The following is a 17,864-nucleotide window of genomic DNA, read 5'->3' on the forward strand; positions in this document are numbered from 1 at the left end:
CAGTGTATAGGGTTTTAATCAGATTGGGATGAAGATTATTTACTTAATCATTTATTTATTACCAGCATGGAATTAATGGGCAATTAGTGACTCTACTTTTAGGATCTGTGTCAGCCACTGAACAGATAAATGTCAATAGTATATGCTGGCAAAACATCAATAAACACCTACAATTTTCTGAAGACCTTTCTTGAAATAATTACAGGAAGTTGAGACTTTGCAGGTGCAACTTGCCCCTTTTCCTCTTTTCAGGAAAGTGAGGAGTGGTTAGTGTTTGGAACTCAGAATTCTTATCTTTATGAAGACTTTTTAAAAACCTAGTTAGAGTTAGTGCTTCTCTTTTGTAAGGCTGTGGATTTGCATTTGACTAATTGTCATTGGAAGTTTTGGAAATCAAAACTAATTTGTGTTTTTCAATTGCAGCATTCTTAGAAGGCCCTATGGAATTAGGCTCCAACTTTTGCAATTCAGTCACTGCTTTGCAGTATGCATTGTCCCACAAATGCTGGGATGGTCCTCTTGGTCCACTGCCTTCTGATCCCAAGTTCTTTAGAATATAGATCATCTCTGTCTTTTATTTGTGGCATGTGCCTTTTAAAAAAAAATAATAGCATTGCTCAGAAAGTGTAAGCACAAAACAATGTAAACCTGGCTGCATCTTTTCCTTTTTAAATTTTATTTATTCGAATATTGTTGAATAAAATTCAATGTTGAATATTGTTGACTTAGTTGTTGAATAACAACAATGTGCAACAGACAAGTGTTAACCTGGAATAAGTTTGCTTTGGTTTTAGAGGGTATCCTTTTTTGTTCTGATATCATAATGAAATTATTAAAATACACATCTTATGACCATCAGTGCTTTTATTATGAAGATGCATTTGCTAGGCTAATACAACTAACACACTGTGCCAGATATGCTTTGCCATCCCAAGTGGCATGTTGGAGGCAGAGGAGGAGTATTACTTCAGTTCCTTTGTGTAGATTCTTCCAAAAGACAATGCTGTCTGGATTAACATAATCTTCTTGCCATCTCCTGTGATCATTAAAATGTACTTCCCAGCCAGAAACTATCAACTACTGCAGGAAAAACCTACCCCAGATACTCTTCAAACTTGTAGGTGAGAAGCTAGAAATGCTATTGTGTTATTTGCTTAGACCAAATAATCTGCAAAAATGCTTACATATCACTCCTGGCCTTTCACAAACCTTCAGGAAGAGTTATTACAGCGAGTTTATTTCATTCATTCCAAGCTTCTCTTTAAAGTTTTTTATTTACATGCAAATAGTCTCCCTTGCTAGAATTTTCACTGTTTCATCTGACATGCAAAATTATCCATGTAGATTTGTGTGATGTCTCTGATTGGTAGAAAAAAAACCCATCTAATAACTGGAATTCTATGCTGGTGTCTTTTTAAAAGCTAGAAAACAAGTAGTGAGTAATTATCAAAGGAATTATTTTCTATAAAAAGCATAACAGTAGCTATAGCCAGTGGTTCCCAAATGGTGTGATTTGGATGCAGTTCTGCTTGAGAACACAGCAGTGGATAGTTCAAGCACTCACTGACAGCAAAAACAGCAGGAATGAGAGTTACATTCTGTTGCACAGAGACAAATATAATGATTGTATACTGTAAATAGTATCTTACTGCTTCATTATTCTGAGCTACTTGTTTCTTATGAAGAATGTCAGAGTTCTGCAAAGAGAAAATGGAGTGGACTATAGAATTGGGGGATTTTTGCTTGTTTCAGACATTAGGAAATGACTAGGGTTTTTTCAGTTTTACATAATTTCACTATTTAAAAAAACCCCATATTTTATGTATGTAATGGGGGAAAAGTTTATCTTGATTTATTTCAATTACTTCATGTGGAGACAAGGGCAATCTAACTATGACAGATATAGGAAAAGAGGAAATATTGTCTGAAAACACACTGAGTAAGCAGGACATTACAAGACACTGCTGCCTCCTTGTACATGTGTATTAAGTGATTGCTAAGATGAGCAGGACTCCTATATGAGCAGAATTTGTGTTTCATTAATCTCTTCACTTTTCTTCTTTTCAAATTCCACTCTAATGCTGAGACAGAAAATGGAGAGAAGGATTTATTGTCAAGTACATTACCTGACTGCTATTATACCACTTCATTCTTTTTAAGTCTAAAATGTACATTACACATCTAGATGCATTTAAATGTTAACTATAATTTCTTTGTTGAAGCAAAGTTATTGATATTAGTTAGTCCTATTTTAATAAATAACTGTCTCTTAGAGGGAGTGCTTGTAGTGGATTAAGAAAAAATGGCAACCAAGTATTCTGTAATTCTTACAGATTTTTACACTGGCACAATGTATTAAAGGTGGAGACCCATGAAATACTGACTACTGAAAAACAAAAAGAAATCAAAACAAACACACGTTTCCCACCAACATTATAAACATTCTAAAAAGTCTCTACCATGAATATTTAATGATTGTTTATTCACAGATCTGACCAAACAGCCATTGCTCCTTTTTCCAGCTGAATTATTTTTATTCTTACCTTGACTTGCAGATCAACTGAGATTCAGAGTTTTACTGAGGAGCTGGAGAATGAAAAAAAGTTTAAGACATTATCAAATATTAAAGAATGGTAATTTAAAATTGAGACTTGGTACTGAAAGTGAAATATAGACACTAGTAGTTGCTTTTATCTGAGATTCTAAGAAGATTTAATGTTCCTAAGGCAAGGAGGCAAGCTTCAGATGATGATAAAATTAATCTGTGAGCCCTGAGGGTATTGGCACCCAGCACTGCAAGGTGTACTGTATGCACATTCCTGATTTAGCACCGAGTCAAATATTCAACTTGGCGCTGTGTAGAAATACCTTCAGGCTTGCTGTGCTGAAAATGGATTTCCATCAATTACTGTTATGTAGGTCACTTTTGCAGCTTTTACTGGGTTTGAGCACTTAAAGTAATGCTACATACATTTGTATTGATAAATAGATACTTTGCTGGCAGCTTTACAAAAAATATTTAATGTTTCATATTTTTTTATTCTGTTATAAACATGTGACTTTTGTTCCTGGTCCTTTTGACAAACAAAATAATTTATTACAGTTCCAAAAATGTTTGTGATGTAGCATGCACTACCTTTTACATATGTCTAATAGCCAATGATGTGATTTAAAACCTTCAGTTACAGAATAAGCACAAAGTCTAATGAAGTTATCCTCGATGCAGTGGTGGTAGGTAGACCTCCCTTCCACTGCTAAGTATCTGCTCTAGAAATAGCAAGTCAGAAGTGCAATAACTGTACACCATCAGACCTGTATTACCTAGCAAGTAACCTAATTCTATCATAATGCTTCAGAATGAAAAAACAATCTTGCTGATGCATGTAATTAACAAACTTTTTCTGTACCACCCAAAAAATCAGATAAAGGGGAACTATGATTTTATTTCCTTTTAACTACTCATTACTCTCTCTTCATTGCAGTGTTAGGGTTATGCATAGGATTCATCTGATTACCTCTGACGTCCAGCCTGCACTCTATTTCAGCTTCACCACACTCATTGACAGCTTTGCAGGTGTAAATGCCTCCATCAAAGGGAGTGGGCTTGCGGATCTCCAGGGTCAGCACCCCCTGCTTACTGAACATGCGGTACTTGGCATCCCCAGAGAGATCCATTTTGTTTTTGAACCAGAATATCTTTGGCTGAAGAACAAAGAAGAAGATTTTTAAAATAGAAGTTAGAGAATGGAAGACTTACACCTGATCTTGCGGCCTCCTGTAGCCATCAAAGGCTAAGTAGTATTATGAGGAGTATTTAAAAAGAACTGTTAATAATTTTTCAAGGAACATCTCATTCAGTAGAAATTCATGAAACCAATAATTCAAAACTTTAGTATTTTTGTTAACTCAAAAACATGCAGAAAATGTAGTTTTTTTCCCTCTTTTATTGCAATTAAAAAAAACAAACCCTAACCCCTATTAACTGTCTACAAGTTCATTCATTAGGCGTTATTGAGTTGTGCTTATTAAAATATATTTGAATGCTGCAAGTATCTTATAGAAGGGGAATTAAATGTCACAGATTATTAGAACAGTCATAAAAGTCCACAGATGCTGGGTGGCTGAATTAGAATGCCAAGGTTTGGTCCAGGAAAGGGTTTTCCAAACTCTCTAGTGTATCTTTAGAAACTTCAGGAATTTAAACATGAAGTCTTGGAATTTAAACATGTTGGCTTCCGCTGTGGAATGAAGTGGCTGCTTCTATACCAGTTCAAGCTTTTATGTTTTGTTTCCAGTCCCTGAAAATGCCTTTAATTTTTATAAATGAAATTTTGAAAATGAAAAATCTGATGAAACAGACTGCTTTTGTTTATTTCAAGCTCATTAGTACATACAGTGAAGAAACAGTCTTTAAAGAATAGAAAACCAAGCTTTACATTGATCTGTTTTTCTTTCAGACATTCATGTCTTCTGTTTCTTCATCCATAAACCCCAAAACTACTGCACTGTTTTTACAGAGTGCTTTCAAATCCACTGAATTACTTTTGTCTTTGACCTGTGGTATAACAATCCAGTGCATCCCACCTGCCACTTGCTAAATTTTCTTGTCAGACCTCTGCTGGAATTTTTCCTGCCTTAACATTTTTTCCCTGTTTCTCTATAGCCTCTTTATCTTTCTGGGTATATGTCTCTTGTTATACTTCGTTACTGGCAGGGCATGAGTACTGTCTCTGCTTGCAGTGGTAACTTTTCCATGCCATGCAGATCATCCTGAGGTGTGTTTGAGAACCTACAATTATTAAGAACTGGGAACTTTTCATCCACATAAGGTAATGAGAGCTTTTGCAGAGCACTGCTGCAGGTCCTGAAACATTTAATCAAGGTTAATTTGGGCAATGGAAGTACAAAAACATATCTGGAAAAGCTGCTTTAACAGCATTAGGTGTACTGAAGGTTGAGGACTCCTTGGATCCTTCAGGCTAATGTGAAGGAGGAGCTAGCATGCCTGAATTGCAAAGCCTTCCATTACTGCACAAGAACAGCTGTAAAATTGAGAAGGCTTTTTAAAGAATCTTCTTAAAACCATGGAAACAGAATGAAGTGGATGCAGATGCACAAAAATGTCAGTTAACCAAGAGGGAATATTGTCAATAACACTGTAATTTCTAAGTTGAAGCAGCTACTGGAAGATGGATTTTGCCTACAGTTGCTGGTGTTTATTCTGTAATGTTCTTGTTTTTTTGAAGCTGTTTACATGGATATGCTTCCTTTTTACTTTTGAGTTTTGTCTGGAGCTCCTTCTTTATCTAATGAATGCAGCAAATGATTTTTTATCATTTGGACTGAGTGATTGTTACATGTTTTGCTCTGTAGCAATCAGATCCTTTCACAGGTATAAGGTCATGAAAGAAGCTGAAAATAAGCAGCCAGACATGAAGGGATTGTGCTAATTTAAATTTAGGACAAGGTTATGTCATAACATGGTAAATTCCTACACTGGAGGCAAAAATCTTATTTCCCTTTTCTGAGAAGTCTAAATTTAGCTCTTAGCTGATACGGTTTTTACTGCTTGTTCCTGATTAATAAAATAGTACATCTTTATCTACTCTTTGATGGGACTTTCATAAATATATTTAGAATGAGAAAATATTCCTGTGAGATTAAAAAAAACAAACCAACAAAACCCCTGCAAAAAAACTTCACGCGAGACCAGGCCTTATTCTAGTTAGTTTTGCAAAATAGCTCAGACTGTCAAAAACTTCTGTGGATGCATTGGTGTTACAGAGAAACTGCTGTTCCTCTGTGTCATTTGGTTAGTGGAACAGTAGATGACATTTACTGCTGATTTCTTCAAAGCCTGAAGAGAGCAGAGTATAGATTGTGAGCAGACAGTTTTGTTGTTTGCCTTCTGCAGTGAGCAGGTTTTGTGCAGAGGGGGTACATTTCCAGTGGCGTGGTGCCACCAGGAGCAGAGAGTGCCCTTCCCTCTGTCCCCATCACTGTGTTGCCCCCCTGGTTGTGCACTTGCCCCCCTCTCTGCAGGCTCAGGTGTGGGCAAGGTGGGCATGACCAGGTGGCCTCTGTGCTCCTCTGCACAACCATGCCACACTCAGCCACCCTGAGCTGGCAGGAATTCCTGCCTTGGTGCAGCAGTCTCAGTGAGAGTGGTGACTGTACCTTGGGGATGCCTCTGACAGCACAGCTGAGAGTGGTGTTGTAGCCCGCGATCACAGAGCGGTTCACCAAAGGGTGGGTGAATTTAGGGGCTTCTGAGAAGTCGTGTTCTTTGTAACAAGGGGGTTTATAAGTGGTGCCTGCAGTTCAAAGAGACAAAATAGTAAGAACCGTGTTGGCAGTTCTGCTGACTTCTGTACAATCTATCTGTCATTTATTTTGTCTGTATCATTTTAAGAAACTTCAAAACTTTTGGCGTTTGTGATATTAAAAGTCTTTAAATACATTTCATTCCAAAACACATCTCATGTTTAATGTATTAGTTAAGGTAAAAGGTCCTGGCAATCATGGGTTTTCAACTTCTATTTAAAATATGACAGCCATATGTGTGCAGAGAAAGACTTCACCACAGGCATCTTCAACTTTTAACCCCAAAATAGAAATATAATCCCCCAGCTGTATTATTTACTTCAGATAATATAGTTTAGGAAGACTCTGTGATTAAATATTTTTAACTAACTTTTGTATTAGTTCAGGAGATCTTCCTAGATAAAGGGTCTTTATGCTAAAATTCTTTATAAGTGCTAGTTAGTAAATAATGAAAATGTCTTTAGGGATGCAGCTAGTAAAACTGTATTTTCCATTTTCCAGTGTATTACTTCTGGTATTTAGTAGCTTTTGTGATCTTTGGTTTGAAGAATATGTTACCTGTTTTTTGGATATGGGCAGGATTTTTGGTGGTTGCAGCAGTTTCACTCAATCCACACAAATTTTCACTGAAGATTCGAAAAAAATAGTCATTTCCCATAATGAGGTCTGACACGATACAGTTTGTGCGACGATAGTGATCAAACACCGTGTACCATTCCTGTAACAAGACTGTACTGTTTAGAAAGATGTTATGAGAGGTCACACTGGTGCTACTTTTGGTATGGAGAGAATTATTTTGTTACAAGGAAAAAACAGGCAGAGAGGTATTTAGCACTAACCTGTGAAATTAACATTATGTTGCTCCCTGTGAAGATCAGCTGATCTATTTTCTTACTTTTATATTCTGGTGGTGTGATAGGCATATTAATGCTTCTATTTTGAGAAAAAAATTCCCTCAACTCTCTACCATATTTTGGCCACTCCTATCTGGGGAATCTGGTACAAGATGTGTACTCAGAATGTGACTGCTCAGTGGGCTCTTCCATGAGAAAGATATTTTCCAGTTTGACAGGCATACATACCTCTCCAGTACATACCCTGCTATGCCTAGCATCTCACTTCAACTCTAACTCTTCCTCCCTCCCCTTCAATTTTTTGCTGCATTTATGAAAAATATAATTCTAAATAAAAACTATCATTCCACCTTCTAAGGAGAGCTGTCTATGCAGTCACCACCTGATACTGCACAGGCTTGGTCTCTCGTCCATTTTCTTCTGAGTATTTAGATTAATCTTTCACCTTTTGGGGGTTTTTTAGATTTTATTTTTCAATGTTTTATTGCCTCTGAGGTGCCACAGGACACCTTGGACGCACGAATGAGTGTCATGAACTCAGTAGTTTCCTCAAGTCTCTGTGTTCCCAGAGCAGGTGCTGGTTTAACTCCCTTCAAAGCCACAGACCCAGCCAAGTTTTACCATTGTTTTTTTGTCAGCTTTCTGAACTGTGTAGCCCAAGATCTGAGCATTGCCATCATCCTGGGGAGGTGACCACTCCAGGGCTGCATTAAATCCCCAAACATCCACAAGCTTTATATTCTGAGGAGGACCAGGCTTGTCTGCAGAGGAGACATAAGAAAACATCTTAGCTTTTAGTTTAAGATTCAAGAGCTTTGTCATTTCCCCATGCAGGGAAAAAAATAGAACCTGATAGCAATCTGTAACATTCCATAGCAACACACTTCATTAATGTGAAATTAAAACTGTAAACAAGAACATTGGGAAATTTTCAAATACCCTTTGAATATTCTTTTGAGAGGTTGAATCCTATGGAGAAATAGAAAACACACGAGAATTAGTAACATCTTTAAAATAGAATAAGAAGTTTGTGTTGTTTGAATGGATGTGATTAACTCTTTAACTGCAGTTTTATTACTTACTTTGTTACCTCAGTGCAATTTCTTGGCCATTTATCTACACTGCTATAACTACCAGGGCAATGGGTGGTGTGCCTTCCAGCTGAGGACGGCCAGCCATTTGGGAATACACCTTTTCCCTCTTGGCTCAGTGCTTGTTAGCTGGCCCACTAGGTGATTTCTCTGTAATAGCTAGAAAATGAACAAACTCTCAAAGAGATAGAGAAATCTGTGTCCTCTTTAAGATACATGGAAATATAGAGAAAAACAACATAGTCTGAAATGATAATAATTTTATTTTTTCTTTTTATACCATGTTGTTTAGTCAAATGCTGTAAGATTTAGATTAGATTTATGAAATAATATTTCTCTCTTTTTTTAACTTGAAGATGCCAGTCCACCTTTTTGATGTTAGATTGTTGCACCCAGTTATGGGGCCTGCTGGGGACAGCTGGATAGTTCATCTTGTTATTGAGTGAAAAATAGTTCAAGATCATTCTAGACACCTGAAGGGAAACTGTCTCCCCATTGTGTAGCTAAGCTGGAAAAATTAAGAAAATTGTAAGTATCTGATGGATGTAGGTTTGAGATGAGCAAAGCACAGAGGATGCAATTATAGGTGGCTTGTAATTTAATTCCTTAAAGAAGGATATTCAAACCAGTAATAAATTAGCCTTTGTTATTGGGGGAACTGTGACTTTCTACATCAAAGCATAATGTGCTAATTCTCTTTTCACTGACAAACTTTGGAATTGAAAAGCTGCTTTATAATTAGGTTTGGCCCCTACTGTCCTTCTTCAAAGTGGTGCCTACTAGAGCACTGCATGATGTCTGATAAGGGATATGGAATGCATGGCTCTCATTCCTTTTATCATCTTCTTTCTGCCTATCTTAACCAACATTTCAGAGAAAAACCTGCCATTTTCTGCATTTCTCAGCAGCCACCAACCAGGTAAAACCTTCATACATTTTCTTCTCTGTTTCTGAAGCAGGGAATGGCAATATGTTGTCAAATGAACAACATTGCTTATGGGGATGTGGAAATGCATTTGTTGTTAACTTGAATCACAACTTAGAAGAAACAAAAATCTAGTTGTTTTGTTAGATATGCATTTCATTTTACAGAAATCAATCAATCTATTCCAATTTAAGAGAAGAATTTTTTATACTACATGCGTGTCTGCATATGTGTGAAGAACAACCTTAAAAAAGGCAGAGATGGATAAATTTGCTACATGGGTTTTTATGTTCTTGATCTTTGTGGTTCAGTGGGATAATGCAATCTGCAAGAAGATCTATCCAAAATTTCTTCATAGAATGGTAGAATATTTCTTTCTTAGTAATAACCAGTACAACTCTAGCTTGTGGACAGAGGATGGGAAAAGTTAAACTTATTGATGCTTCTGACTCAAATTATTTTCCTCTGTAGAGCACTGTGTCGGAGTGGGGATTTTTATTCTGAGGAAGTATTCTGTCTTACCCGCAGCACAAGTTCAGCTGAGGAGTTTTGCAAACTAATGAAATTTATACAATGGGAAGAAGAGATAGTGTGAATTATCTTTCAAAGATAAATTCTAATTTATATTTTCAAATAATACATAATTAGAAAAAGAATTAATTACAGTTAAAAAAATAAAGTATAGATCTGAGGTTTGCTTCGGTCAGTAGAAGTCATGATGAAAGACATAATTTATTGATTCATGTAGAGGGTGAAAGAAGTTGAGGGAACCATATTCTCCAGAGATTGAAGATATTTTCATTATCTTTGAACTTTCTAGAAGTCTTTAGTAAATACTTGATTCCCATAGAAATAGTGCACATCTTTTTTTGATCTGCAGAGTAAATGGCAACAACTGTTTTGGCAACGAGGGAAGGTGATGGCAGTAACAGAGTTGTTTCCTCTTGTTTGGAGCTGACCTGACTCATCACCACAGCAGAGCTTTTGGCTACCTGCACTCTTGCCTTACCCCAAAAAGAGATAGGTGCTGAAGCCACAAGCATTACTTGTTCATCAAGGAGACTTTTGCTAAGGGAAGTTAGTTGATGAAAAGACACCTCAAAAGATCACTGGTTGATTTGTTGTGTCTTTGAAAGCCAGGGTGGATTTTCAGCCTGCTGTTCTACAGCACCTAAAGCACCACTAGGAGTGTAGAAACAGTGCCTGAATCACCCATTTTCTGTCGTGCCAAGAGAATATAAAATCTGGGGAACAAAAAGTGCAGTTGACAGAATTGAGAAGAGGTAGTTCCTCTAGAATAACACAATAAAGAATCAGAGTAGATGCCCTGATTGCAGAAGTATCTGCATATGTAACGAGCCGTTTCTCTTCATGGTCATGAATTAATGAAATATATATATTCCCATTCATTTGACCAAACTGCCCAAGAAGTACAAAATTAATGTCCTACAAGTCTTACTTGTGTGATAAGATTAGTTCTCTTTTTCATTTTCTGTATAGTATAATTCTCTGGCAATGGTAGATGGATATGTTTTTGTGACTTTCTACACAAACAGTAGGCAGATGCTATGCTTGGTGCTATGGCCTAAAAGCAATGGCCAGAATCAAGAGTCACTAACCAGTTTTAGAAAGATAAATTAGAATGTAGAGTGCACTACTCCCCTTTACCTGAGTCATAGGGTCAGAGAATGGTTTAGGTTGGAAGGGACCTCAAAGATCTTTCCGTTCCAGCCCCGTGCCATGGGCAGGGACACCTTCCAGCAGACCAGATTGCTCAGAGCCCCATCCAGCCTGGCCCTGAACACCACCAGGCATGGGGCATCCACACCTTCTCTGGGCACTCTTGGGATTATTTTGGTTTAGCTGCCATTTACTTATTTTGCTCTTGCAGAACTGCAGTCATCCTTTGAGCAGAAGCTGCTGCTGGTATTAAGACATATTTGCTCCAATTTTTTGTGCCGTTCTTGTTTGCTGTTGGCACCATTGCATAGCCATTCTGCCAACATAATTAATAAAACTTTAAGCAGAGCAAAGTCAACATTTTTAATTCCAAAGCATTAGGAGGTGAGCCAAAACACATATTCTAAAAATGTATTGATACACTGGAAGAAATTCGGGATAACAGTGTGAAAGTGTGGGGAACGAGAAATAAAAACAGTTATCAAGAATGTTAAAAAGAGTGCTAATGAGGAGAAACAGAAAAGCTCTGGCTAAACATTAATGAAATCTGAATAGGCAAGATCTCAGAATATCCCTCATATAATCCCAACAAAAGTTATGGAAACTTTGGCAATGGCATTAGAAAAGAGACTAGAAATTGTATAGTAGAGAATAAGCCCCAGACTAACTAGACACTCTTAACAGAGTAAAGCATTAAATGTAAATTTTTCAAATTCACAGGACTGTGCCTTCTAATTTTTGGAACTGTAGAGGTATATTATGGCAATGATTTTATCTCCCTATCCTTATCTAATGAAAAAAACCCATGTATAAGTACGTCCATTCCAAGAGTCATATTTCCTTCCTTGAGTACAATATGACTATGCCTAGGAGCACCAGAACTCTGAAATTCTATCTCTCTCAAAGTGACAGAAGGGAGATTGATAAGGATGATCAAAGATATGGAATGGCATCTGTTTGAAAATAGTCAAAATGAAGAGGGTAAAAGTTGAGAAAGTTAACTGAGGCAAGTGGGACTGAAGGTTATAAAATCATGAGTAACATGGAAAAGCTGAATGATTATTCATGGTTTTTTCTGATACAAAACTGTATGGATGTTAAATGAGATTGTCAGGAGACAGACTCGAATCAAAACAAATAGGTATATGTATTTAAAATTAAATTCTTTATAAAAGGATGTTTGGATTCTCAAACTAGACCTGGATTAAAATACATATTGGATAAAATTAGGCAAGAGAAAGATCACTAAAGATCACTAAATAGCTATGGGACACAAAAGAATATCCCTCACCCTCTGAAGGTCTCTAGGACACAGATAATTTCAAGGTGGGAAAATGTAGTAGGAAAATAAGGTCACACGCTAGCCCTGCTCTTTGTCCTACCATCTGCAACCAACCATTGCAAGAGAAGGGATTCTGAGGGAGTTGGACCTTTGGGTTGCCTCAGTCTGGCCATTATTTTGTTTTGCATGATCTGCTTAATTCTGATGTTGTCAGGGTCTTACCTATGATTTGTATTGTTATTGCAACTTTATCAGACATGTTTTCTATCTGAAGAGTGACTTCATATGCTCCTGAGTGATGAAGCTCTGCTTTTCTGATGAAAAGGATTGTGTCCGTGCTGCTGTTCCGAATTCCCACATCTTTGGAGTCTAGAGTTTGACCATCTTTCAGCCAAGTGATTTTGGGTCTTGGTTTACCCTAAATAGAGAAAAAAAAGTTTTAGAGGCTTTAGTATTTCCATTTTTCTCTTAGCAATAAATCTAGAAGGTTTAATATAGTACACAGAGTTGAGATAGTAAACTCTATAAATACCTTACAATTTCTGTTTTCTTCCAGACAAATATTTGCTACCATCTGTGTGGTTTAGTGGCACCGTGCTCTGAGGATGCCATTTAGTTCGAGACTGAAATGATACTGAGAACAAATCCAGAAATACTATGCATGTGCTGGGCTGGTACTCTTTCCCAGGCATCAGTGAAGCCAACAGGTGATCTGACTTGTTCTGATTGTTATTAGCAGAATCTTTACACACCTGAGGACTTATTAGCTCTGCTCCCCTTCTCCTTCCTTTCTTAAAATGTTTGATGTTCTGTCCTCAGGCATTTTAAAGATTTTTTGAAAATTTATTGTAATCTTGCAGTCTTGGGAAGTGAAATTTACTGTATAATTCTTTCTGCATTGCAAAATTATTTTGGTGACTGTCAACCTAAGCAGTCAGTGTTGCTCCACCCATGGAAGATGGCATTGTGGAATCAGTGAGCTATCAGTGGTGTGCACTGCTCTCATCCAGCCATTTCCAGGAAAAATGGTAAGTGCTATTTAGTTCTTCAGAAGTTATTGGGGTGCTACTTCCACAGTACAGCTCCAAACAAGGAATCCCAAGAAAACAGAAAATGGCCATAACATATTTATTAAGTATATTAATAGTTAATCCAACAGAAAATAACTCAGTGGGGGGTTTTAAGTTTCTGCCAGATTACCAAGGTGAAACAGAGCAGCCCAGGCCTAGAGTAGTTCAGAGGGGTGGGGAGGGAAAGTGGAACCTTGCAGGGTCAGCAGTCACCTCTGCTCAGGCTGCCCTGAACTGGAGCCCAAGGCACTGAAATGGGGACACTGCCTCAGGTAAACAGCAGAGAAAGCAGCTCTGGAAGGTTCCTCAATCCACTGGAAAGACTCCTTCTCACTCTGAAAGACTGTATCTCTCCCCTTAGCCTACAGAGGGAGATTAAAATACTCAGACTCTTGGTTTTGGTGCCTAAAGGTAGACAGAATAATAATGAATCTTTGTGCATTGCTACACCTTTATTTCAGGTTTTTCTGGTATTTGCTCAAAAAGTCTGTGTACCATCATTCTTTTTTCCAGTGGTATTAGGAAAAAAACTTCACCTTTTATTCGAGTCAGGCCAAGATCTGTCCAAAATTATACTTAAAGGATGTCTAAAAGACCTAGAAATTGCCATTTGTTCATTGATGCTCTTTTCTCTTACTCATCAGATGTATTGTAGTTTATTTTACATCAGGGCTGATAAACACCTTGAATGAGCTGTGGTTTTGGATCTTGCATTCTCTCTCTCTGATAAATTATTTTCCTACAGCTTTCTGCCAAGGAGCATAGTTAAGAGCACCTCAGGGCTGAAATAATAGATACAAGAGAGTTTTGTCCTGTTATGGTGTACCTGTACCCTGGTCTCATTTCAGAGAACCCTCACAAAAACCTGTTAAGCAAGAAATGGCTTCCTCTCTTCAGCTGGAATGTATAGATGGATATAGAATATATGGATATTCTGGAATAAGTGAAAGGGTTTGGGTTGTTTTGTATTTTTATTTTCTATATCTGATTATTGGTGAACAGGCTGAGAACTGACTCTACTTTACTCTCCACATATGCCTGTATTTTAAAGGGATATGAAGATCCTCCTTGAAAAATTTGGCTAGGGAATGCTTTAAAAATAAAAACAAGCTGCCTAAATAGTATAGTTCTATGGGAATTTATTTAAATTTCTACTTTGCCAAGACAAATACTTGGCAGGTTTTCAGGCTGATTACAAGGTTGTTGCTGCTGGTGTTCTAGTGTGGTTGATCAGATATGTTCACTCACAGCTCCTCCTTTTTTGAGGTGCTGGGAGAGCCAGTGAAAGATTCCAAGTGTTCTAAGTGTTGGCTTTCATATACTCTTATATTTATAGACTGTGAAAAGCATAATCAGATAGAAAGCATGTTCCTAATACATATGTCAGAGGATTGGATTTCTGCAATGTGTAATAGATAATCTGAGAGAGAATAGTGAGTGACAGAGTAGCTAAATAGCACCAGAGAAACTTAGGGAGTTCACAGCCAGGGAAGAATGAATTTAAATGCTCTTAGATATTTATATTCACACATTTATGATGGACAAAAAGACCACTCAGTACTACTGTGAATTTTATCCACTAATAGCACATAATACCCCTCCAATCACCTGCCACATTGTTAATTTTGAAGCAAGAATGTGTTGATTCTCTTCCTTTCACCAGAATGTTCCACCTGCTTAAAGCACTCAACCTAAAAAAGGTTAGTAATAATGTTTTACTTTCTTTTCAGGATATTTTGATCTAAAGGTTTAAATAGATCTGCCAGTAGCATTGAACCCAGGATACCTTTACAATGTATTTCACAGAATTTTCTGTAGTGACCAGAGATGTCACTGGAAAGGTTTCACTGGAAAGGTTGCACAGAGACTGTAAATAGTAGAAGACATTGACTTCCACTTTCACTAGATACCAGATTCTGTATTTATTTAGAGTCTTCTTCTGCAATAGAAATGGCCAGTAACTTAAAATTTTTCAAAATATGAAGGGAAAAGATCTTTTTGATTTGCTTTTTTGGAAAGGTCCCCTGTATTACATATTCTAAAGAGCTATAGCCACAATTTTTAATACTGTGAGAGCTGAAATTCAACACTATGACAGATTTAATTTATTCAAATAAATACTTCTTGAGTTAAAGTCTTCTGGCTTCATTCTCAGAGTAAAATCTGGTGTTGCTGGATAGATTTTAGCATTTTTTGTTAGCCTTACCCTTTAAAAGACAAGAGCTTATACCAACACATGATTTGTCAGTCAGCTACTCAAATCACTTTTCAATTAGTTCGTTCAGTTTGGCCAAATTTGCCAGAGCACCTGAAATCACTAAGATGAGCTTAGAGCAGTTCTGTGAAAAATTGAAATGCCAAAACCTCAGTTAGTGTCCCACTAAGAAAAGTCAGGGAAAGCTCAGTCTTTTAACTATTTTGTTTTGCAACAGCAGAATGATGAGGCAGGATTAAGTGAAGCTCTGGATTAGTTGCCACATGCACTTAGCCTGGCCAGGGAAGTGAGGATGTGTCAGTGAGGGGAGGAGGGCCCAGAACTGGCAAATCTCTGGGAATATTGCAGTGAGGCTGCTCTCAGAACAGGAGGTGCTGCATGTGCTGGAACACTGGTGATATGGGGCTGTCAGGGTTTATTTAGCACCTCCCTTCCTGGCAGAGTCTTGTGGGGAGCAGAGAAGGCCTTGACTCTGTGTATGCACTGCTCTCAGCAACAGCTAAAATACCCCAAAATTATCAGTACTCTTTCCAGCACTAATTCAAAACATCACCCCATAGTATCTTCCATGAAGAAAATTGACTGCCCAGTCAAAACCAACACAAGGGGACACAAGACACAAATCTCTAAAATGCTAAGCTTTATTCCCCTGCTTATGGGGCAGCTTGTCAAATTTGTGCAATTTTTCTTCAACCTGGATATCAAAGCAGGAAAAATATCTGTTTATTTTAGGGGTTTTTAAAAATAATTACATAACTCAGAAATAGCAGATGTACAAATCTTGAATTTTGTGTGTGGCTAGACATCAGTAAAAAAGTGATTTTAACAATTTTGGAGATAAGAAATGTGAAAGAAAAAAAATGCCTTATGATTATACTGACATAATTCAAGCATGCAATTCAAGAAAGTTATCCATTCATGAGCGTGCAATTGTGTACTAATCAGATATATCTCTGTGGAAAAGCAACTTTTCATGTGACCCAGAAACCATAGTGCAAAAAAGACATGTACCTTTAAGTTTATATAAATTTTGCTCTAATAATTTTTTTCCTGCTGATGCTACTCAAACAAAAAATACAGAGGATGTGTGGCTATTTGTCTGCCTTGTGGAAAAAATGTTTTGCATATCTCCAGCATCTTTTATATGAAAATTTCGAAGCTCTTCACTAATAACAGGATTACATTTCTATAAATGTCAGTCCTGGATAGTAGAGAAATTTCAGTTTCTTGAAGTTTTAACTGAGGACTTGATTAAGTGGTATATCTGTTATTACTAAGGACATCTATGTCAGAGCCAGAGTCTGTAATTGACAATTTCTTCTGCTATTTCTCCCTTAGGAAACCATTTCCTTACACACATTCATTCTTGCACTCTATTGATATTATACTCATGCATCTGAAGAAAGGCATGTGGGGTTTTAGAAACAGTCAGATAGTTGTCTGTACAGCTCTAGAAAATGCCAAGATGAGGTAACTGGTCAGGTCAGTCTTTGTGTGTATTTGAGCACTTTTGTGCATGCCTTAGTGAGGTGTAGTTACATACATGCACCCTTGATAATCCTCAGCAAGCTCTGGTTTTTATACCTTCATGCACAGTAATGCCCAAGCAGGTCTTTATACACACACTGAGGTTCTGCATCCCAGGGCCAACCCGGGTCTTCTGTTTATGTGCAAACTCAACTTTTTGCAGTCGGCGTTTCAGAAATTAACATACACACTTTTGCCAAAGAAGTTGCCCAGTGACATCACATGCCTTGTTTCCAGAAGAGTAATTAGCTGGATTCTTACATTTGTGTCTACTTCTCTCTAAGGTGCCTCCTGTGCTCAGTGAACAGGAATGGGCTTGCACTTACTTAGACCACTTTTTTCTTCTTCCCCAAAAGGTGGGATTAAGGCAGAAACTCTGACTGTAAAAAAACAATTACTGAAAAAAAAGAGTGATTCCCTCCCTTTCTCAATTTTTTGAGAGTGTTTCATGAATCATCAGCCATATTTATGTAATTCTGCTTAAGCAGTGAAGTAATGGGAACTTGCATTAAGGAAATTACTTTAGGTAAGTAATCATAAATAACCATGACAAAATAGAAGCTGATACATACCTGGAAAGGGATCACAATATTGATTGTTTCACCCACTTTCTTTACCAGAGTCTGTCTGAGGTGGCGTGGCAGCCAGAATTTGGGACGCTCTGCAGTTAAGCATTAGCACACTAAGTACAAAACTTTTGATAATATGCAACATTATTTATAGCAAAAATAAGGCAATGGATAACTTTAAGCATAAGAAAATTGTGGAAACACTGTTTACATTTTTAGGGACTATCTCAGTCTCTCAGTAATTTCAAATGTATTTGTCTACTGGATAAAAAGTTAATATTAAGTCTCAGTTATACATTTACATCTAAGCATGTTTTCAGTGACAGC

At 37.3% G+C, this 17,864-nt stretch overlaps 1 protein-coding gene across 1 annotated transcript in view; it reads right to left on the bottom strand.

Annotated features, from left to right (window-relative positions):
- Window positions 1-672: 672 nt before the first annotated feature.
- Window positions 673-17,864, bottom strand: part of MYBPC3 (myosin binding protein C3) — a 62,397-nt gene continuing 45,205 nt past the window's right edge. The window contains exons 26-33 of the mRNA XM_071427516.1: window positions 17,541-17,629; window positions 12,379-12,574; window positions 7,800-7,939; window positions 6,883-7,042; window positions 6,178-6,314; window positions 3,516-3,702; window positions 2,544-2,586; window positions 673-2,081 (exon numbers count right to left, since the gene is read on the bottom strand). Coding sequence (XP_071283617.1) covers window positions 2,576-2,586; window positions 3,516-3,702; window positions 6,178-6,314; window positions 6,883-7,042; window positions 7,800-7,939; window positions 12,379-12,574; window positions 17,541-17,629 — 920 coding nt within the window. The 3' untranslated portion in view covers window positions 673-2,081; window positions 2,544-2,575. The remainder of the gene's footprint in view (window positions 2,082-2,543; window positions 2,587-3,515; window positions 3,703-6,177; window positions 6,315-6,882; window positions 7,043-7,799; window positions 7,940-12,378; window positions 12,575-17,540; window positions 17,630-17,864) is intronic.

The sequence above is a fragment of the Agelaius tricolor genome, unplaced genomic scaffold (assembly GCF_023055355.1).
Source record: "Agelaius tricolor isolate 1412-34295 unplaced genomic scaffold, bAgeTri1.0.p SCAF_5, whole genome shotgun sequence".
In the NCBI taxonomy this organism is placed as follows: Eukaryota; Metazoa; Chordata; class Aves; order Passeriformes; family Icteridae; genus Agelaius; species Agelaius tricolor.